The sequence below is a fragment of the Lepus europaeus genome, chromosome 10 (assembly GCF_033115175.1).
Source record: "Lepus europaeus isolate LE1 chromosome 10, mLepTim1.pri, whole genome shotgun sequence".
NCBI lineage: Eukaryota > Metazoa > Chordata > Mammalia > Lagomorpha > Leporidae > Lepus > Lepus europaeus.
In genome coordinates this window covers 18,597,542-18,621,083 of record NC_084836.1, presented here as the reverse complement: position 1 = coordinate 18,621,083, position 23,542 = coordinate 18,597,542, and the positions used below count along the sequence as shown (strand labels likewise).

Here is a 23,542-nt window from a genome sequence, read left to right as displayed (position 1 = left end):
ATCCTGTTGATTTCTTCTCTGATTTTAATTATTTCTCTTCTCCTACTAGCTTTGGGTCTGGTTTGCTGCAGATTTCCTAGATCCTTGAGATAACTTGAAAGCTCATCTGTTTGGTGCCTTTCCAGTTTCTTGATGTAGGCACCTATTGATATAAACTTTCCTCTTAACACTGCTTTTGTTGTATCCCATAGGTTTTGGTATGTTGTGCTGTTATCCTCATTTACTTCCAGAAAATTTTTGATTTTCTTTTAATTTCTTCTATGACCCATTGTTCATTCAGGAGCATGTTGTTCAGTCTCCATGTGTTTGCACGTGCTCTAGGGATTCCCGAGTTGCTAATTTCCAATTTCATTCCTTTATGGTCTGAGAAGCTGCATGGTATGATTCTAATTCTTTTGAATTTGCTGAGACTTACTTTATGGCCTAGTATGTGGTCAATGCTAGAGAAGGTTCCATGTACTGCTGAGAAGAATGTAAATTCTTTCTGTGTAGGATGTAAAGTTCTGCAGATATCTGTTAGATCCATTTGGGCTTTTAAATCTACTGTCTCCTTGTTGATCTTCTGTCCTGTTGTTCTATCTCTGAGAGTGGAGTATTGAAGTCCTCCAGTACTATTGTATTGAGGTCTAAGTCTCCCTTCAAGTCCCTTAACAAGTCTTTTAAATAAACCACTGCCCTGTAATTAGGTGCATATACACTGATAATCATTATATCTTCCTGTTGAATGGACCCCTTAATCATTATATAGTGCCCCTCTTTGTCTCTCCTAACAGTTTTTGTGGTAAAATTTATGTTGTCTGATATTAAGATGGCTACACCTGCTCTTTTTTCATTTCTGTTTGCATGGTATATCTTTTTCCATCCTTTCACTTTCAGTCTGTATGCATCTTTGTTAGAAGGATGTGTTTCTTGTAAGCAGCAAAAAGATGGGTTTTTTTTCCTTAACCCAATCAGCCAATTGGTGTCTTAACTGGACAGTTCAGGCCATTAACATTCAATGTGACTATTGAGAAGGAGTAACTTTGCCCTGCCATTTACCAAAGATATTTTCTAATATATGCTTTAAGTTTCCTGTGATCTTTTGCTGTGAGGTTTCCTTCCTTTACTTTCTTTGATATTGGTGACCGTGTTTCTGTGTTTCTGTGTGTAACACATCTTTAAGCATCTTTTGCAGGGCTGGACGAGTGGCAACAAATTCTTTCAATTTCTGTTTGCTGTGAAAGGTCTTTATTTCACCTTCATTCACAAATGAGAGCTTTGCAGGATATAATATAATATTCTGGGCTGGCAGTTTTTCTCTCTTAGTACCTGAGCTATATCTCGCCATTCCCTCCTAGCTTGTAGGGTTTCTGGTGAGAAGTGAGCTGTGAGTCTAATTGGAGATCCTCTGAGAGTAATCTGACATTTTCTTTATGTTTCACTATGGTGAGTTTAATTATGACGTGTTGTGGTGAGGATCTCTTTTGGTCACGTTTATTAGGGTTTCTATGAGCTTTCTGTACTAAGATGTCTGTCCTTCTCCAAACCTGGGAAATTTTCTGCTAGTATCTCACTAAAAAGGCCTTCCAATCCTTTCTCCCTCTCCATGCCTTCAGGAACTCCTAGAACCCGAATGTTGGGTTTTTTAATAGTATCCTGTAGATTCCCGACAATATTTTTTAGATTTCTGATTTCCTCTTCTTTTCTTTGGTTTGCCTGTTTCCTTTCCTGTTCTCTGTCTTCTTTTTTTTTTTTTATTATTTTATTTTATTTTTATTTTTTTATTTTATTTTTTTTTTATTTTTGACAGGCAGAGTGGACAGTGAGAGAGAGACAGAGAGAAAGGTCTTTCTTTTGCCGTTGGTTCACCCTTCAATGGCCGCCGCGGTAGCGCGCTGCGGCCGGCGCACCGCGCTGTTCCGATGGCAGGAGCCAGGTGCTTCTCCTGGTCTCCCATGGGGTGCAGAGCCCAAACAGTTGGGCCATCCTCCACTGCACTCCCTGGCCACAGCAGAGAGCTGGCCTGGAAGAGGGGCAACCGGGACAGGATCGGTGCCCCGACCGGGACTAGAACCCGGTGTGCCGGCGCCGCAAGGCGGAGGATTAGCCTGTTGAGCCACGGCGCCGGCTGTTCTCTGTCTTCTAAGTCCGATATTCTCTCTTCTGCTTCACCCATTCTGTTTTTAAGGCTCTCTAATGTGTTTGTCATTTGATCTATTGAGTTCTTCATTTCATTATGGTTTCTCGTCACTATCACAGTTTCATGTTCTACTGGTTGTTTCATTTCATTTTGATTCCTCAATATTTCATTTTCGTGCAAGAGATTTTCTATTTTGTCCATTGAGCATTTCTGTAGTTCAAGAATTTGTTTTTCAGAACTTCTTAATGTTCTTATCAACTTTTTGATATCCGCTTCTTGCATTTCCTCTATCTCTTCATCTTCATAATCTTGAATTGGGGTGTCTTATTCATTTGGGGGCATCATAGTGACTTCCTTGCTCTTGTTACCTTGGTTTCTGCATTTGTTGTTTTGCATATTGGAGATAATTTATGGTTTTTTTGCTGTGGTGTTTTTTTCTCCTTATACTATGCCTCTAGATTAAGTGGGCTTTCTGCTTTGATGGATCTTTAGTGGCTGTGATGGGTGTGGCCAGAGAGCTCTGTTTGATTCTTCTGGTTTAAGGGTGTGCCAAAGGTGACTTACCCAGATTGTTCTCTCCCTTGCTTGCTCTCTCTCTCTCTGTTTTTTTTTTTTTCTTTTTCTTTTTTCTTCTTTTTTTGACTCAGTTGGGAAGTAATTCCACACAGCTGAGTGGAATTGAGGGTAGTTGAAATATGGCTTCTGTGGGTATTCGTTTGATCTACCCCTGGGACCACACAAAGAGTCTGAGAACACATTGAGGGCTGCATAAATTTCTCCACAATCCCAAAGTTACTGAGTTTGTGTACTCGGTGAGTTCGCTTGCCCCGCCCCCCCTCGGATTTTCACAGTCTCAGATCGTTAGCTCCACCTACTTTCACTAGATTCTAACCACCTGTTATTTCTCCTGACCAGAGTCAAGTTCTTCTGCTTGGCTACTCATGGTTGCTGCTTTACATATGTAAAATGGCGCCTGCTCTTTGTCTTGCTCAGCTTTGTAAGGTGAGTGGAGAGAGAGGCTGGTGTCCGTGCCAGTTCCCCTTATTTATTCATTTTTTTTTTTTCTCTCCTCCAGTCAGCCTGGTGAACTTTGCCCATTGGGGCCTCAGGCCTCGTTCTGCCTTTCCCCGCCAATGTCTCAGGTTTCTGAGGTTTTTGTCTTACCTCCCGTTCCCGCGCTTGGGAGATTCTGCGGCTCGGCTCCTGCGGCTGGGCTTCCACGCGGTGGGCTCCCTGTATGTCCTCTGTGTCACATCCACTAGATCCGGAAGCGTTTCCTCTGCAGTTTTTTTCTTGAGTCTTTTCCTGAGGCTACAGTAACTCCACTTTTATTAAACTATCTTTTCCCGGACTATAGGTGCGCACCCTCACTATCCGCAATCTTGGCTCCCTAGATATGCATATTATAAAGCAACATAACAAAGGGGAGAGGGATAGAGAATTCAAATACTTCAGATTTCTTAATTCTCTTGCAAGTGGTCTAGAGGTAATCACTTGCTTGTATTTATATTTAAATTGCAGACATACAAAACACTTTGGAATTTGAAGTAGCCTAAGTTTATGCTGAATCTCACAGTTCCATATGTAGTCCCTTTAGTTCTAGTCCCTAAGACTCCTTAGTCTGGAGCCTCTCTGGCTTAGTTTCTTAATAATCTCACTGTCCATGCCAAGGTGGGAGAAGGCAACTAGCCTGGCTGCTCAGAATAGAAGGGATTTAGCAGTGCAAGTGTTCTTTATGCAGATGCTCAAGTCGCTTGCCTGTATTGCTTTCAGGATTGCCTTCACTTCCTAAGAATTTCTGATAGTGCTTTTTACTGCTGTCTTCTTAGTTATTGCTTAGGTTTTAGCCTTCTCTCTTCTGGTTAGTCAGTTAACACTTACATACCTCCTTTTCATCTTTCCACAGTTCCATGAAATGTCTTTGCCATCTTCAGCTGTTTTCTTCTCTCCCATTTTCCTTTTCTTTATAAATGTAAAACTCTTTCTTTTTATCTCATTTTAGTGAGATTTTGGCAGGGATCAGAGGTAAGTGTCTATATTCAATCCAAAGTAATTATAATTTTGGAGAGATTTCTGGTTGAGTAAGTGATCAGCAGCTTAGAAATACATTGTTGGGGCCGGTGCTGTGGCGTAGCGGGTAAAGCTGCTGACTGCATCCCATTTGGGCACTGGTTCAGGTCCTAGCTGCTCCTCTTCTGATCCAGCTCTCTGCTATGGCCTGGGAAAGCAATAGAAGATGATACAAATCCTTGGGCCCCTGCAACCACCTGGGAGACCCAGAAGAAGCTCTTGGCTCCTGGCTTTGGATTGGCCCAGCTTCGGCTGTTGCAGCCAACTGGGGAGTGAACCAGCCGATAGAAGACACTCTCTCTCTTTCCCTCTCTCTCCCTCTCTGCCTCTGCCTCTCCATGTCTCTCTGTGTAACTCTGACTTTCAAATAAAATAAATAAAAATCTTTAAAAATGAATATATTATTTAGAGGCATTTAGGGTGAGAATAGACTTCAACTCAGCAGCCACTTATTTTGGTTATCTTGTCTGGTCATAATGAATAATTATTCTGTCTTGTAGAGAAGATGTTGAAAAGTAGGTATCTAAATAATAAATGATGTCAAGTGGGCATTTAATGGTCCCCTTGAAAAATCTTTATTTTATTCTTTATGATTTGTGTTTTTGCAGTGCTTATATTCATTTTGTAATAAATGTGTACAGAGGAAAGGAGATTTGACATAGTTTTTTGGGAGCCGGTGATAATATTTGTGTCAAGAATGCTTATCTGCACGGATGTTGTAGTCAAGATTAATCTTGAGGGATAAACTTGAAGTTAGCCACAGATAGGGGTTGTAGATAACTTACTAGGGCATTGCTCCACTGCTTATTCCTTTTGTCTTACAATTTCAGTATCTCCCTAGAATAGTACTTTTGGAACAGTCCATAAAGAATATAAGGGAAAAAAAAGCCATCTTTTCTGCTTCCTATACAACTCAAATTACTGAAAAAAAATTATCCTTTTTTCCACTTCCCTATTTCTAATTATTTAATGTGTGTTTCTCAGGAAATAGCAAGCTCCATGAGGGTTTATTGTTTTCTTCATTTATATTCCTTAGCCCTAGCATAATTTCTGGCCCAAAATAGACACTCAGTTTTTATTTATTTACTTGTCTATACTTGACTGACTCATACTCATTCACTTTTTTATTCTTCCTTTGATCTTTTGGAGAATCCACTTATTGTTACTCTGGTCACTTCTCATACATATCCTAAAGTCACATTTCTTCTTTCTCTATCCCTTCATTCACTCAAATCCATCAATTCTTCTTTCTTGACTTGTATATGTTTTTCTCCTTATCTCTATTCCCACAGCTACTATCTTATTTGCAGCATTTGTACTATCTATTTTCAGGCTGTCATCATTTCTTGCCTGCACTCTTTCGCTTGTCTCTGTTGTCCATTCTACCTCCGGTCTTGTGCTGTCCATGTCTGTTGTCACTACTGCCAGAGTGATGTTTCTGAAACAGCAAGTTACTCCCATGATTAAAATCCTTCAATGGTAACATTTTAGGCAAAGGATAAAATTCCAAGACACCCTCCATATGATATACAAGACTGTTTATGATGTAACTCTTGCCAGTCCTTGTTCTGGCCTTTTCATCTTCTCATTTTAAAACATAGGGATAAAAATGTGTTTTGTGTCTGAGGGTAAGCTTGTATTACTTATAATAGAGGAATGACAATAACTTCTGAGTCCAGGGATGGAAGAGGAATAGACAAAGATAAATTTTGTAGGAAATTGATTTTCGTATTTGTTGCTTCTCTGCCAGCTTTTTTGAAGCCATTTTAGCTATGGTTGGCTGCATTTCTATACTTTGCCAGTAGATGCCACCATAAAATGCATACTATATACTTTTCCCTGAAAAAGTCTTAGCGGTTTCAGTTTATATAATTTAATTCCCTGTTTTTGGAATTTTAAAATTCTATAATTCACATTTATTATACAAACTTATTATATACCTGCATTATATACTGGACTAAATATATATTAATAGAATGTTAAATTTGGTTGAAGTTATCTGGTATAATCTAATGTTAAACTTTTTTCTTGGGGGCTGGCCTTGTGGTACAATGGGTTAAGCCACTGCTTCTGATGCTGGCATTCCACACAGCACCAGTTCAAGTCCTGGCTGTTAGACTTCTGATCCAGCTCCTTGCTAATGTGTCTTGAAAAAGCATTGGAAGATGACCCAAGTAGTTTGGCCCATGTACCCATGTGGGAGACCTGGATGGAGTTCCTGGCTCCTGGCTTCAGCCTGGCCCAGCCACAGCCGTGGTCATGGATGTTTGGGGAGTAAATCAGTGGATGGAGGATTTTTCTCTCTGTGTTCCTCTCTCTGTAATCTGCCTCCCAAATAAATAAATAAACCTTAAAAATTTTTTTCTTTTTAAAAATGCTTCTGAAACATTTTTAATATATTTTATATGGCACTTTTAATCACTTGTAGCTTTTTATTAAAGATTATTTATTTGAAAGGCAGAATGACAGACACAAACACACGCACACACACATACAGAGAGAGAGAGAGAGAGAGAGAGAGAATGAACAGACACCTTACATTTGCTTGTTCACTTTCCAGATGTCTACATCTGTTGGGACTAGGACAGACTGAAACCAGGAGCCAGGAACTCCATCCTGGTCTCCTACTTGGGTGGCAGGAACCCAGGTATTTGGGCCATCTTGTGCCTTTCAAGCATGTTACCAGGAATTATTACTGGCCATTTGTCTGAATTTATTACTTAGTGCCCGGGGATTTGTGACTTTTGTCAGTAGCTTCCTGTTTCTTTTTCTGCCCAAGGGCCTTGGTGTGATGCAGTTAGGAGTCAGGAATTGCAGCTGATTTCCTCTTTCTCATCTAAATTCCCCTCTTAGTGCTTATCCAAAATTATCCTAATGTATCTTCTGAATACTTTCTCCTGCTTCAGTATTCCAGCTCTCCCTAAGCTTTAAGTATTTCATTGTATCTCATGATCCATTGTGACCTCTTAAAGAGAAAGATTTTTATTCATTTTGCATCCCTAGTGCATGGCACAAGTGTCCTGGTGTCATTTGAGTTAAAATTTCCAGAATTTCTAGGTTCTAGAAGCAAGAACTTTAATTAAGCCACTATGTTGCCAGATATAAATGAGTTAATGGTTGACTCTTTTTTTTTTTTTTTTTTTTGACAGGCAGAGTGGACAGTGAGAGAGAGAGACAGGGAGAAAGGTCTTCCTTTACCGTTGGTTCACCCTGCAATGGCTGCTGTGGCCAGCACGCTGCGGCTGGCGCACTGTGCTGATCCGAAGCCAGGAGCCAGGTGCTTCCTCCTGGTCTCCCATGTGGGTGCAGGGCCCAAGCACTTGGGCTATCCTCCACTGCACTCCCGGGCCACAGCAGAGAGCTGGACTGGACTGGGACAGAATCCGGTGCCCCGACCGGGACTAGAACCCGGGGTGCCAGTGCCGCAGGCGGAGGATTAGCCTACTGAGCAGTGGTGCCGGCCAACGGTTGACTCTTTAACAGTAAATATATAGCAGTAGTCATAGCACTCAGGTTTGGGGTATTTTGCCACAGATAAAAATGTTGATCTTGGCAAATGTCTGAAATATGAATTTTTTTTGAAGATTTGTTTACTTGAAAGGCAGAATTATACAGAGAGACAGAGACAGCTACCATCCACTGGTTTGCTTCTCAAATGGCCACATTGGCTGGGGCTGCGTCAGGCAAAGCCAGGAGCCAGGAGCTTCATCCCTGTCTCACATGAGTGACAGGAGCCCACGTCCTTGGGCCATCTTCCATTGATTTCCCAGTAGCATTAGTAGGGCACTGGATCAGAAGTGGAGCAGCTGGGACTCCATCTAGTATTCATATGGGATTCCAGCATCACAGGTGGAGGATTAACCTAATACATCAGAATGCTAGCCCCTGAAATGTAAGTCTTATAAATTTCTTCCTAAATACAACTCTGTTGGTGAGTTACATCATCTTTAAAATTTTGCATTTTTGTTCCTGTAAGAGAAATGGGAAAAGGATGTCAAAGGTGACTTTTTCCTAATGTAAATTGAAACATTTGTTATTATAATTGACACTAAGGCAGTCTTCCATATTTTATTAACCATTTGAAAGTTTTCCAGAACTTTTCCATTAGAGATTAATTCCCAGAAATAACACATAGTGCTAATTATGTTTTCCTTTTAGCTACATTTCATCCAATTCATTTCTGGGTTCTCAAATGACAATTAAAGGAAATAAAGTTTTTATGCCCATAAAAGAATTCCTAGAGTATTCAGACATCTAATTACAAGAAGTATGGCAGACTCGGTCCCCTGATGGACCCTCATCGAAAATACTAATGCTGGATAACATAGTTTAAAAATGCTTCTTAAATGCATTGCTGAGCAGGCAAATGTAATGGAAATACAGGTCAAAAACTAGGTGAAGGAGGAAAGCCAGCTTTTATCTTGAGAGCATTTGCTGAATTTAGTGAATTGGAGATTCTATTCTTATAGTCACTAAAGTCTGAGGGGACAGAGGGACAAAGTCCAGGGACTGCCAAGGTGGGGGGTCTGAAAGGAAACACAACCCCCCTCTAGGACTAACCTCTCTGTGTGAAGAGGAGCCAAGAATAAGGGCTTTAACCTGACTACAGGGTTTCTACAAAAACCTAGTTAATGGTAAAATGTTTTAGCATTCAGTTTAAGAATAAGAATGTGATGAGAGTTCCTGCTATCATCGTTTCTTTTCAACATAGTGTTGGATGTCCAATTTGGTCAGGTTAGGCAAGAAAAAGAAATAGGAGACTTAACAATTGAAAAGGAAGAAATAAAACTATTTGATGATAACATGATTTTATATATAGAAAATTCCAAGAATCAAGGAAAACTACTAAAATTAGCACTAGTTTTAACTGTGTTGCTAGATACCAGGCCAATTAAGAAAAAGGAAAAAGCAATTGTATTTCTACATTGTCACTAATGAGGAAAAGTTTTTAAAAATAGTTTCAAAATATGAACTACATAGAATAAATCTAAAGAGGCCTACTCGCCCCTGCCCACTTGGAAGGTTCAGACTGAATGTGAAAGTCTCTGGCTATGCCCTCCCACTTTGTTGCTAGCCCAGGGCTTTGTGTACCAATCACAGTTGTACTAGGATGTTTGTCCTCAAGAAAACATTATTCATCCTGCTTATTTCCAGCTCCCCTCTCCAGCTCGTTTGTTCCTTTCTGAGGGAGGGATTCAGAAGCACTTGAAAATTTTCCTTTGTTTCTGCCAAACTCAGTGAGGTGCTTGCCTAGAGTATCTGGTCTACCAAGGAGTAAGCACAAACCCCCTAAATACTTTATTGTTGCAAAGAATAATACTAATCACAATATTATAATAATTATTATGTAGTTATAAGGTATATCTTTTTTCTTACCATTAAAACTTTAGATCCTTGCATGTGATAATGTTCATTATTCAACAGACAGAAATCACCTCTTCTGTGTGTCAAGTGTAAACTGGTAATAAAATGAGTACAGTATGCTTCCTTTCTTAAGGAGATACTTTTTCCATAAAGTTTCCCAGCCCCTTACTATGAAAATCATCTGTAGTACTCTTAAACCAATGCAATTGTCCAATGTCCTTCTCTGGATATGGTGATTTAGTAGGACAGAATCTAGAGTTGATGTTGTAAACAACCATTGAATGTGATTTCAAGAATCAGGAAAAATTAGGAGCCTCTGGTCTAATGCATTACCATAGTATACCGATACTCTGATTTTCTCCTAATTTTCTTTTTATATTTAGACCAACTAATGAGATGTGAGCAGTCATATGAGGGGGTCTTCCAAAAGTTCATGGAAAATGTATGTTATGAAAAAACTACCTAGATTTCTATTTTTTGCACTGAAATAACTTAATTTCATCTTTCCATGAACTTTTTGACATACCTTTTATTGCCAGTGTTTGTAGGGAACCTAGCTGCTCTCTAACCCATAAAGCCTGGCAATAATTATGGCAGTGAGGGTGAAGACTTTGATTCATAATTTCCTTTATGCCACTACTAAAGAGAAGTAAATGTGTACCCAAGGCACAAAACAGCAGAGCTGTGATTCGTGCCCAGGCAACCATACCCCTGAGACCAGACCACTTTTCTGTTTTCACTATGCAGCCTTTCAGGGATACCTGCAAGTACTAGAGATCCCATGACTTTTAAAGAGAGGCTTCTTGTGTTGTCAGGCATCTCTGCTTTCTTCCTTGGAATAGACCAAGATCTTTCCTCCTGAATATCTCTCACACTTTCTCCTGTATGTTTTGTCCCCTGGTAAGTCCTCTAGAGCGGGAGCTGCAACATTAAATCCGGGTCAGGCTTGATATGGAGAAATATTGATTTCAGATGTTTTAAAAACACTTGTCTGTTGGCCGTACCCAGTCTGGTTTGCTTTGGATCAGTACTAACCCTGGAACGCCATGTGTTCTTGGACAAGTTATTTAATCTTTATGAGTCTCAATTTTCTCATTTGTGATTTAGAGGTAAAAATAACAACTTATTGAATAGGTTTTAAGGTTAAATTAAAATAATGGAGAATTCTGGATATTGAATAAGAGCTGCTTTTGTTATCTTAGTTGTGTGTAAATGTACATGTTTTAAATGTTTTCATAACTGTATCTGAATATTACTATACTTCATATGTAACTAAATTATTTCCCATCAGCTTTCAAATCAAGGAAGAAGCAACTTGTTAATCATTTGCTTTTAGACAAGCTTTAAACTTGTTTCCAATGGCTCTCACCTTTTTCTTAAGTACTTCACTGATTTATAAGATCAAAGCTATATCCTTTGAAAAGTGTTGATTAACTAAGAATTACACTCTCAAGTTTATAAGCATGTTGCCATTTAGAATACTATTATGAGGCAATCTTATTTCTATTTTCAGCATTGCAGGGGGTCGGATACTGTCCGTGATAAAGACTCAGCTGATGAAAGGCCAGAACAGCAGGGATGCTTTTTATAAAGCAGTCGAGGAAGTTGCTCAGGATTTGGAATTGAGGATTAAAAATATTATCAATTCTCAACAAGGAGGCGTAGCTGTTAGCACCACTGACATCAGTCCTGCAAGGGTAATAAGCTCTTTTTCATTATCCTTGTTTACAAAACATTATCTCTTCCGTTTATTGAAGAACTGGTTTACTATTGCTACTTAAGTCAGAAGAATGTGTTTCCTACCTTTTAAGATGCAGTTGAAAATTAAACTTTACTAATAGGATTAGATAAGATTATGTTTCACTTGGGTAAATCATAACATCTTTAGACAAACTGTGTTAAAATGAGGTAATCTCTTTTAGCACTAAATACTTTTAATTCCTAATGGATATTAAGGTGTTTTGTGGTATTTTTCAATAATTATTCTTAATTCTTTTTTCCATTTACTCAAATATAAAATGAAAGCCTGATTTCTCTGGTTCTGACCCCAATACTAAGCCTTCTATAGGACAGCAACAGTCCTGCTAGAAGTTGTCTCCATTTGGCAATATACTTTTCCTTTATAGCACTCTGATCTCTTATTTCCTACCTCCATTCCCAATCTCCTGCAACCCAATTTTCTCCATACCTGGCAATATTTTAACTGTCTACTTCTAGAACATTTATTCCTTTCTTGATTTCTTTATGCAAATGGTCAAATACAATATAATCTAACCACAGTATTATGTGTGTAATGGACTACCATGTCTTTGTAAAACACAATTTTGGTTATGAGTTATAATCTACTTATTGTAGTTAGCACAGTTAACAGAACACTGGCAGCAAGTGTATAGAGAAAGACTTGTCTTTTATTGATTTGCTTGTTTCTGTGTTTATTCTGTCACAGACCTTGGAGACAATTTTTAGCTATTTTTTTGTAATGATGCATATTTTTGGATTTACTTTGAAAACAGGGTATAGGGAGAAATTCTACCATGTTGCCTCATATATTTCATGTGTCTTAATCCCCATGAGCTTGGCTCAGATGTCAGCCAGGTAATTACTACAAGTTTATGAGTCAGGAACTGTTTGAATTTCAGATCATTAAGAACACTAATGTCTCCCAGTTCTTGGCAGATGAAATAAAGATACAAGCAACATGGTTCTTAATTTTATGTTTTCAACCAAATCAGAAATCTTGGAAGGATGCAATCAAATGAAACTCAATGAAATTACTATTAAGCAGTATGGAATTCTCTGGTTCTGAGGGAAAATGTGTGTTTCGCACCAGATTGTGATAGGCAGTTTGTTTTAATTTCAGTGGTGCTATATAAGCTATATACATTATGCTTCACCTGGTGGCCTGGGCCTGCCAAGTAGAGAGAAAGGAGGCCAAGACCATGTTGATGAAAGCTGAGGAACCTGGCAGCACTACAACGGATGTTCAGAAAAGGCAGCTTTGAAATCTAGGCACAGTGTCCAACGACTCTGCGGGTTAGGCACTCTGATTGCTCCTACTTTGCCAGTGAGTAAACTTAAAACACAGAGAAGTTAAGCAACTCCCTCAGAGTTATACAGTACATAAAATAGGCAAGTTGCTATTAAACCCAACCAGAAATGCCTCAGAATTTATCCTCTCATGGATCTAAATAAAATATTATATTGTCATTTTTTTCTTTTATTACTCTGTCTAGTCACAAAGGTTTTTTCTGCTCTCTTTTTAATTTACTTTCTTTATTGCTACTATTATCTTAGTTCAAGCCCCTTCATTTCTAAACTGGTCTGTTACGGTATCTTACTTTGTGACCCCACTTCAAATTTAATAACATTTTTATGCTGGAATATACTCATATTGTAAATATTGCCATTCCTGAGTTTTCTAAAATGTAAATAATATTGCTGTTATTCTTGGCTAATAAAGCAAGGTATTTTATCTCAGTCTTATCAAGGACACTTTACATTCTTTTTTCAAAAATATTTCTTTAGTATTTATGGTAAAGGTGTGGACACAGAGAGACAGAGACACTGGTTCACTTTCCACTGGTTCTCTCCCTGAAATACCAGCAACAGCCAGGGCTGGGCCAGGCTGAAGTTAGGAGTCTAGAACTTGAATCAGGTTCCACAAATGAGTCTCAGGGAGCCAAGTACTTGGGCCATCACCTGCTGCCTGTCATGGTGTTCATTAGCAGGAAACTAGATTCAAAAGCTGAGCTGAGATGTGAACCCAGGCATTCAGATACAGGATGCTCTAGCACCTGCCCCAGATCATGGGTTTTGACTGGCTTTCTCCTTTGTAGCTTTAATTTCAGACATAGAGCTTTGGACATAGTTTGTACTTATCAGTGATCATCAATGAATCTCAAATAATAGTTCTTTTTTGGATTTATTCTCATTAGTATAATAGAAAAAAAAAAACTCAGTTTAAATTATGAAATTGAGGTCACACAACTGGATGGTGGCTACATTTTTCTGACTCAAAGCCCAGTGATAGTTTGGTCAGAGCCTGATAGCTTCCTTTGATGATACTATTTTGTACTTCTGGAAATTGATAAGGTTGACTTAAGTATGGCTTAGGAGAGAAACGTTCACATGCCTTATGTCCATTTTTTGTAGCTGATGTTTTGTTACTTCAACAACAGTGGAAGTGGAACAATGGCATATGAAATGGAAATGTGGCCAGTTCACCTACCTGGAATGACTGTTGTGCTTAAAATTATGTTTTGTTCTAGCCAAAATCTTTTGCCATAAACCATGACACTGCATACTGTGGCAGAGATACTGTGAAAACCTTACTTGTTCTTTTGGATGAAGAAGCAGCCAATGCTCCTACAAAAAACAAAGCAGAGCTTTTATATGATGATGAAAACACAATTCATCATGACAGAATTTCTGTTCTTACACTTTTTAGGTAAGTAATGTGGACGTTACATATGTATGTGAATGTTAACTCTAGAGAACGTTTAAAAACACACCTCATTAATTGTAAAAGATATGCTTATGGTAGGAAACTTCTGTGCTACAGAAAAGTCTAAAGAAGGAAAATAAAAGTTAAAAGGGAAGTGAACATTTAAATGTGAAGAAGTTATATACAAAAGGTAGTATTTTCTGAGTATGGCAAGTGCAGGTGTTTGGGGATTCAGCATTTGGTTTTTGCTCTTATTTTTTGTTTTGAAATATTTATTTGCCTTGTTATAAGGAACTTTGGTAAATAGTTTCACTTATCTGAACCATTACAATAACCCCTTTTCTTAAATGAAGAGTTAGAGACTTGAGAGGTATGTTAATACTTTGCCCAAGGGAGCTCAGTTAGCAAGTAGCAAGGGTATCTTTCTCCAAAGTGCCAGGCCTGTGCTCCAAGGACTGCTATTCTGCCTAAGAACAGTAGAGATCATATACATCAAACATACATGGAGTTCACATATACTGCTTCTTTTTCACATTATGAAGAAATATACTACAAATTACATCACTGCTGATTATTACAGTAGTATCTGCTTCCCCCAGTACATCTCTGAAACCATGGATATAGTATCGAATCCAATATAGTATGATTTTTCCTGTACAAACATATGTACCTAGATACCTATGAAAAAGTTTAATTTATAAATTAGAATAATAGAAGTTATATGAATGTAGTCTCTCAAAATATCTTACTTTCTCGGTAAGATATGATGATGATGATATAAGATGGTAAAATGCCTGCCTAATGAGATGAAGTGAAGTGAATGGTGATAGGTATTGAGACCTTGCATTAGGCCACTGTTGTCAAAGAATGATCACCTGCTTCATGTGATCCTGATTTTTGGAAATCACCAAAGTAAAAGAATGCCTAAAAGAATGCCTAAAAGTAAGACACTGATACTTAGTCTATGTGGGCTGTCCTAATAGAATGTCACAGACTAAGTGATTTAAACAACAGCAGGTTGCTGCTCTTTGGGCCAGTATCTGTCATCAGGGTGCTAGCCCAGCTTGATTCCCATGAGGGCTCTCTTCTTGGGTTGCAGACGACTGCTTTCCTGCTGTGTGCTCATGTGATCTACTTGGCTTTTCCTTTCCTCTTCTTATAAGGCCACTCGGCTGTATCAGATTAGAGCCCCAGCCATTGAGATCTCATTTAACCTAAACTGCCTCCTAAAAGTCTTATCTCCAAGTTAAGGCTTCAACATATATATGTTGGGGTGGGAGATGCAGTGCAGTCATAAGCAGATGCTTACCTGTTTAACAATAGTTAGGCCAGTTGTTGAGTTGGTCATATTTTTAAGTGAACATTTACTTTTGGAGACATTAAAAGTTTTAGAACAACCATGTTAAATTGTATGTAGTACCATATAGAACATTTTTACAAAATTATCCTACTCTTTGATCTTTTCTATTTTCTACCAGTGCTATTTTTTAGAAAACTGGTTTTAAGTCTAAAATTGTGCAATCTGTTCATGATTGCCTTATGTACCTTCTATGTCTTAGGATCCTTTCTCTTCTATTTTAAGAGAAACTTTACTATGGTCTATCATTCAAATATAAAATTTAAATCCTTTAGATCTCCTCTCTTTGCTAGCTTCCCATGAGCAGTCTTTTATATCTGGCCATGATGTAATTCTTGTACATTTTACCCAAAAATACCCAAATGTTTTTCTAACAAAAAAAATTACTGTTACCAGGCATTTACTTGTACCTTGTACTGGAATCATAGGAAACAGTATAAAGAAAATGAACATTTTTTTCCCCTCTATTTAGCTTAGTCTAGCAAAATTTGCTTTTAGGTAGAAATAGAAATGATTTTTAATATTCTTTCAGATTGAATTCTACCATTTTCTTAGAGAAAATAATTTTCTGTTTTTAGAATTTTATTAAACAAAATTAATCCTCAAGTCGATTTGAAAAAGATTTTCCTGTACTTTATGCTGTTGCCAGACACATTTCAGTTGTTTACAGTTTGGAGTCTACATTAGCATTTCCATTGTGCTGAGAAGTCCCAGTCTGTGTTAATGGTCTGCACCAATATGATAAAATTCAGGACAACGTGGTATATAAATTTAAGTCAATATAAGCTTGTCAGCTATTCCTTCTTAGTGTAACTTTAATTATTATTAAGTATTATATAATGGTCTTTTGAATCAAAAGGGTCTGACTCTGGCTATAGTAAGCCGAAAAGGGTTAATTGGTTGAGGAAAACAGGTTGGCTCAAGATCTCCATTGTGCCTTCTGACTCTCCTATTTCTGTCTTTTTCTCTTTGGATTTTCCTGCTCTTTTGAATTTTAGCTTGTGTAGATGGCTTATTTTCTTTACTCCTATTTTCAGATGCTCAAACACATCTGTGGCCAATAAACAAATCAACTTTCTCTCTTCTACAATACCTTGTATAGGGCCTTAAAAATAGTAGAAGCTCAAGAAATACTTACTGAATTAATTAGCCAAATTATTATTATTTAAGGCTCAAATAGGAATTTCAGCTCTTTCATAAACTATTATAAACACATAGATTCAATTGTTTTTATCCTGTAACTGTTTTAAGTTTCCCTTTAAAAAAAAAAGTTGCTTTGGTTTATTAGTGGCTTAGGCCTTTCTGGGTGGCTTAATAAGACACTTCAATGGTAGATGATTATATTTGTGAATTACAGAATTTATTTCTCAAAGCTCTGGATGCTGGAAATCCAAGATCAAGGCACCAGCAGATTCAATGTATAGTGAAGGATTGACCCTCATAGACTGCATAACTCTTGCTATGTCTTCACCAAGCAGAAAATGTGAAAGGGCAAAAAGTCTCCCTCAAGTGCTTTCTTACAGATGCTGATTCTGTCCATGAAGACAGAACCCCTTAAAAATTGTAGATTAAGTTTTAATTTCAATTTGGGAGGAACACAAACGTTCAAACCATAGCAATAAACATTTGCCTTTATTTTTTTTTTTTAAATAGATCTCCCTCGCAAGTGAGTAATTCATCATTGAAACCTTTAAGAGAACGCGTCCAAAAGTCAATGCAGGAGAAAAACATTAAGGTACAACTTCATGTACTGCCATGAAAATGATTGATAGGTTTTATTTTTAGAAGAAATAGATATATAAAGCTGAGCTCAATTTTATAAATATACATTGTATATGGCACAATAGGAATGCAAAGGAAAATGAGTTATCAACGTTGACATGCCAAAATACAGGAACTTTCATTTCTGTAGTCTTGACTAATTTCTTTCCAGTTTATTTAACGTTGAAATAAAGAATGGAGTTTGCTATTTGCTATTGCTTTTTTCTAATTGCTGTTAAGGGTTGAATATCTGTTGAATGAATGAAGGGGAAAATAAAAGATGGCTTTCTCATTTATATTTTTAGTGGCTTAAACTGAATCTCAAAATACTGTATAATTTAAAATTTGTTCCTGTCTGCAGACATTTGAATTATTAGTTTGAAATAAGTTTTTCTGTTATCATATAAAATCTTTGTGCCTAATAGTAGTCAATAATGTCTTTCTTCAAGTATTTAAAATTTTTTTGGGACCAGGGCTGTGGCGTAGCTGGTGGGGTCTCTGCTGGCATCCCATATGGGCGCTGTTTGTTAACTCATCATTTGTGTATTTCCATTTGGATATTTAGTCTCAATTACCAAAGCTTTTAGTTTTCTATTTCATCTATATAGTCAGAAGTCATTTATTTATTAACTATTTTCTCTATATTGGTTACTAGAACTTGTTAGTAATGCATGTAGATTACATCACTGAGTTTTATACATCATTTTGGTGACTAAAGTTTGTCATCTCTGTGTTAATCATATATGTACTTATATTCAGGGCATAAAATTTTTTAGAAAGCATCTATCCTTTGGAGTTGGGTGGAAATAGAAATGTGACATATAAGTCCTTTGGTTTCCCTTCTGTTGATACCAACAAATTTTAATATTTTGATTTAAAGATCATTGGTATATTTCTTACAACTAAGTAAATAAAAATGAAAAAAGCTATCTGAAGAATGAAAAGTCTTTCTAGAAATTGTTATCAGTCAACTAAGCTTTATACACATTTAGAAAGTTTTGGGTGATATTAGAAATCATCTAATCTAGTCTCATTTGTAAGTCTGGAAATCAAAATTCTAAGTAAGTGCTTTGTCCCAGCTGTTATAATTACCATGAAATATTTTATGCCAGTTTGTAAAACTGTGGTTAAATACTAGTGAGATTATAATTACATTGCTTCTGTTACTTAGCAGTTGGACTGGCTTAGTCTATACAGTTGTGAAACTAAATAGCAATAGAGAAAGGAAAGAGTTGGTGTTTATGTTTTACAGTACTCTATGAAAATTTAGTTTAGCCGGGTATACAGCTGAACCATTGCCAAGTAGAGTACTTGTGAGAATAATAGAAAATATTGCTGTGCTGAAATTCATATGGAGACACAGGAGACCTCAAATAGCTAAAGCAATCTTGTACAACAAAAACAAAGCCAGAGGCATCACAATACCAGATTTCAGGACATACTACAGGGCAGTCGTTATCAAAACAGCATGGTACTGGTACAGAAACAGATGGATAGACCAATGGAACAGAATAGAAACACCAGAAATCAACCCAAACATCTACAGCCAACTTATATTTGATCAAGGATCCAAAACCAATTCCTGGAGTAAGGACAGCCTATTCAATAAATGGTGCTGGGAAATTTGGACTTCCACGTGCAGAAGCATGAAGCAAGACCCCTACCTTTCACCTTACACAAAAATTCACTCAACATGGATTAAAGACTTAAATCTATGACTCGACACCATCAAATTATTAGAGAGCATTGGAGAAACCCTGCAAGATATAGGTACAGGCAAAGACTTCTTGGAAAAGACCCCAAAAGCACAGGCAGTCAAAGCCAAAATTAACATTTGGGATTGCATCAGATTGAGAAGTTTCTGTACTTTGAGAGAAACAGTCAGGAAAGTGAAGAGGCAACCAAGAGAATGGGAAAAAATATTTGCAAACTATGCAACAGATAACCAGAATAGATATGCAATATCTATGCAATAGATAACCAGAATCTACAAAGAAATAAACTCCACAACATCAAAACAAACAACCCACTTAAGAGATGGGCCAAGGACCTCAATAGACATTTTTCCAAAGAGGAAATTCAAATGACCAACAGACACATGAAAAAATGTTCAGGATCACTAGCCATCAGGGAAATGCAAATCAAAACCACAATGAGGTTTCACCTCACCCAGGTGAGAATGGCTCACATTCAGAAATCTACCAACAGCAGATGCTGGAGAAGCTGTGGGGAAAAGGGGACACTAACCCACTGTTGGTGGGAATGCAAACTGGTTAAGCCACTATGGAAGTCAGTCTGGAGATTCCTCAGAAACCTGAATATAACCCTACCATACAACCCAGCCATCCCACTCTTTGGAATTTACCCAAAGGAAATTAATTTGGCAAACAAAAAAGCCATCTGCACCTTAATGTTTATTGCAGCTCAGTTCACAATAGCTAAGACCTGGAACCAACCCAAATACCCATCAACAGTAGACTGGATAAAGAAATTATGGGACGTGTACTCTATAGAATACTATACAGCAGTCAAAAACGATGAAACCCGGTCATTTGCAACAAGATGGAGGAATCTGGAAAACATCATGCTGAGTGAATTAAGCCAGTCCCAAAGAGACAAATATCATATGTTCTACCTGATTGGCGATAACTGAGCACCAAAGGGGAAACCTGTTGAAGTGAAATGGACACTATGAGAAACAGTGACTTGATCAGCCCTTGTCCTGACTGTTGAAATACAATGTAATACTTTATCCCTTTTAGTATTTTTTTGTTGTTGTTCTAGTAGTAGTGGTTGAACTCTGCAATTAACACACAATTATTCTTAGGTGTTTAGATTTTAACTGAAAAGTGATCCCTGTTAAATTTAAGAGTGGGAAAGAGAGAGGGAGGAGATGTACAATTTGGGACATGCTCAGTTGGACTTGCCGCAAATGGTGGAGTTAGAAACGTGCCAGGGGATTCCAATACAATCCCACCAAGGTGGCATGTACCAATGCCATCTCACTAGTCCCAGTGATCAATTTCAGTTCACAATTGATCACACTGATAGTCTAAGAATCAAAGGGATCACACAAACAAGACTAGTGTCTGCTAATACTAACTGATAGAATCAAAAAGGGAGAGAACGATCCATCATGGGAAGCAGGATACACAGCAGACTCATAGAATGGCAGATGTCCTAAATAGCACTCTGGCCTCAGAATCAGCCCTTAAGGCATTCGGATCTGGCTCAAGAGCCCATGAGAGTATTTTAGGCATGCAAAGCAAAGACACTCTGGCAAAAAAAAAAACCTACATGAAAGATCTCTGTGAGTGAGATCCCAGTGGAAAGAACGGGGCCATCAAAGAAGGAGGTACTTTTCTCTGACGGGAGGAGTGAACTTCCACTTTGACTATGACCTTGTCTAAATAAGATCGAAGTCGGCGAACCCTAAAGGCTTCCATAGCCTTGGCAACTCATGACTAGAGCCTAGGGAGATTACTGATGCCATGAACAGGAGTGTCAAATTGTTAAGTCAACAGCAGGAGTCATTGTGTACTTACTTCTCATGTGGGATCTGTCCTTAATGTGTAGTTCAATGTGAAGTAATGCTATAACTAGTACTGAAACAGTATTTTACACTTTGTGTTTCTGTGTGGGTGCAAACTGATGAAATCTTTACTTAATATATACTGAATCGATCTTCTGTATATAAAGATAATTGGAAATGAATCTTGATGTGAATGGAATGGGAGAGGGAGCGGGAGATTGGACAAGTGTGAGTGGGAGGGAAGTTATGGGGGGGGGGGGGGCAATGTAATCCATAAACTATACTTTGGAAATTTGTATTTACTAAGTAAAAAAAAAAGAAAATATTGCTGAAATTGATTACCAAAGCCACTATGTAAAAGTAGTTTAGCAACTTACTACCTCATTGCCCTGTTACTTTTACTCTTTTAGAATACTTTTTTTTTTAAGAATAGGTGATGTATGTTTAGAATATTGTCTTGGAATGAGTATCTCAAAGATAGAAAATATTAGACATCTGAGAATTTTGGTGTACTCAGTTGTGAAATATCCCTGTCTTTGTTATATGTACACACTTAACTCTTCTTAGTTTCCTCATTCATAAACAGAATAATGCTCCTCAAATCCCAAGTTCTAGGAAACCACTTTGGAAACTGTTCATTAGCATCCTTATTTTAGGTCCTCAACTTTCATTTCCTACTATAGTTTATTAGGAAACTCATTTATGATGGTTAAATTACCTCCCCTTTGAAGGAAATTGGCGATTTCTTCCTGAGCTTTCATAGTTATTTTAATATGGCTAAATTAATTCCCTTTGAAGGAACCTTTGGAGGATATTCTTTCTCCATTCCATATATCCACTTTCAGAGTACTTTAAATCAATTACTTAAAGTGCCCTTAAATTTCTCATTAAAAGGTTCTTCTATACTTAACCTCTTGAAATCTCTGTAAATTGTTAGTTTTGTCCCTTCCAGCTTGGTTTATTAGTAGTTTGCATATCAGTACAACTAAAATGTCATATACATACGGGCCTTTTCCTTATTCTGAGTCTGTTGTAATTGCTCCTCAGAATCATAATTTATTCACTTAATAACTTAAGTGAGCTGATTAGGAAAATACTGGATCTTTAAAAAATGGAGCACTTTAGACAGTGAAAATTGAGATTTAGTGTGAGAAACTAGACCTCCGTTACCTTCATAAGCAGACAGGCAGTTCTGTGCTCCTGGTGTTTGAAAATTCTTAGGTTCGAAACCAAAATTTAACCCCTAAGGTATTAAAAAACTTTGAATACAGTTCTGTTAAAATGGGAGACTGAGTTTTACTCATAAAATTTGTCTCCCCTAATATGTGAACTGAATTCAAAATAAACATTGACAAAAATAATCACCAAAGCAAGCAATCAATATAATCAGATATAATGAACTTCACAAGTGATGGCCAAGGAAAGAAATAATATTTCAGAGCATCAAGCTGCACAGCATGACTTAATCTAGCCCTAGTCCCCAGGTAACTGAGAAGCCAACGGACTATGTATTCTTGTTTTTACCCTTACTTGTCAGAGAAATGCTGGAAGTGGCAACTGGATAGAAATGTGGACAGGGAACTCCGGCACTATATGCTGAGACAAGTAAAGGCGCTAGTGCTACAGACTGAATTAGGAAAATTATCCAAACCTACTATTTGAAAGAATGAGTTACAGTGCCTACCTAACTAGATGGAAGAAACTTCTTACATGTGATACATAGGGAACTCTTAGAAGAGACTGCTTAGTGAGACATTTTTCCAGATTATGTCTGTCCTCAGATAAGCTCTAACTTTTCTCTATACCATTCCTTGGGCTACAGAAAAATGAAGCATAGCAAAAAATAGGCAACCTTCAACTGTAACTCCAAGGAGAAAAGTTGCTTTCAGACAGGGAGGGTACAGAATCAAGTAGTCACTCACAAACTTGGAGGCTTCAGTTTCTAGGATGCAGTATGCCATGGCAGAGCACCATTTCTGTTACAATAACAAAACAATAAAAGGCAGATAGATGGGAGAAGTATATGTTAAAGGCGCTGGATTACTGTTTAAGCAAAGAAGTTAACTAAAAGTCAGGAGAGAATGAAGTCCTCTGGAGTGCACAGTCTCTTGTCAACTGTTTTCTTGCCATTGGTGTTGACTCCTATAAAGGAGCTCTCCTGAGGGAGACAGAAACCAATACAGCTCTTGGGTATCTTGAGAGGCTGTAAAGAATTTTGAAAGTTCAGGAGCCTTAAACACAGTTATTTTAACCTACAACACAAATGCTGAAGTTTGTAGCTTTGTGGAGATAGGGAGCTTCAGTCTGGTACACTAACATCACCCATTATCCTTGGGATTTAGAAGACAAGGCTCTGCTTGAACAGTAGGACCAGACTTAGATTCATGGCTGGTCTCTCATTTGGAAATGAAGTGTGGTAGGAGGCAAAAGAGACACTGAAAAACCCGGAAAAGAGAGGCTGAATATTCTAGATTTTCAGGCCACGGGTGATTGAGATTCCCACAGGGCTGTCAGTTGAAACCGTGGGAGGATATACCTGGAAGTGGAAGAACTAACACGAGGTGTGGTGTGTTATCATGCGGTTACTCTACACTGTGTTAAGGAAAGCAGGGTCTGGTCTGTTCTGTAGATCATTTTCTACCTCCCAGCTTTTGCTTAGGCTTGCTTTCTGTGCCCATCTAGCTTCTGCTTGCATATACTTGTTATAATCTATTAGAGCTTTCCTCCTCCCCGCCCCCCCTCCTTCCCTCTCTTCCTTTCTCAAGCATGCCTCTGTCCTAGGCACTGGAGATATATCTGGACAAAGAAACAGCTTTACCTGTCGCAATGGACAATGCTTCCCCTAATATTTTGTGCAGCCAAGATGCAAGAATGTCGGTGGAACTACCTGGTCTC

At 37.9% G+C, this 23,542-nt stretch overlaps 1 protein-coding gene across 4 annotated transcripts in view; it reads left to right on the top strand.

Moving 5' to 3' along the window:
* The window catches only part of PARPBP (PARP1 binding protein), a 114,714-nt gene that overhangs the window by 80,566 nt on the left and 10,606 nt on the right, over positions 1-23,542 (top strand). For 3 of the 4 annotated variants that reach the window (XM_062203026.1, XM_062203027.1, XM_062203028.1), the window contains exons 7-9: positions 11,067-11,250; positions 13,822-14,000; positions 17,008-17,089. In XM_062203026.1, coding sequence (XP_062059010.1) covers positions 11,067-11,250; positions 13,822-14,000; positions 17,008-17,089 — 445 coding nt within the window. Of the gene's footprint in view, positions 1-11,066; positions 11,251-13,821; positions 14,001-17,007; positions 17,090-23,542 lie in introns of those variants that run through there. The other variant, XM_062203029.1, reaches the window with a different exon arrangement.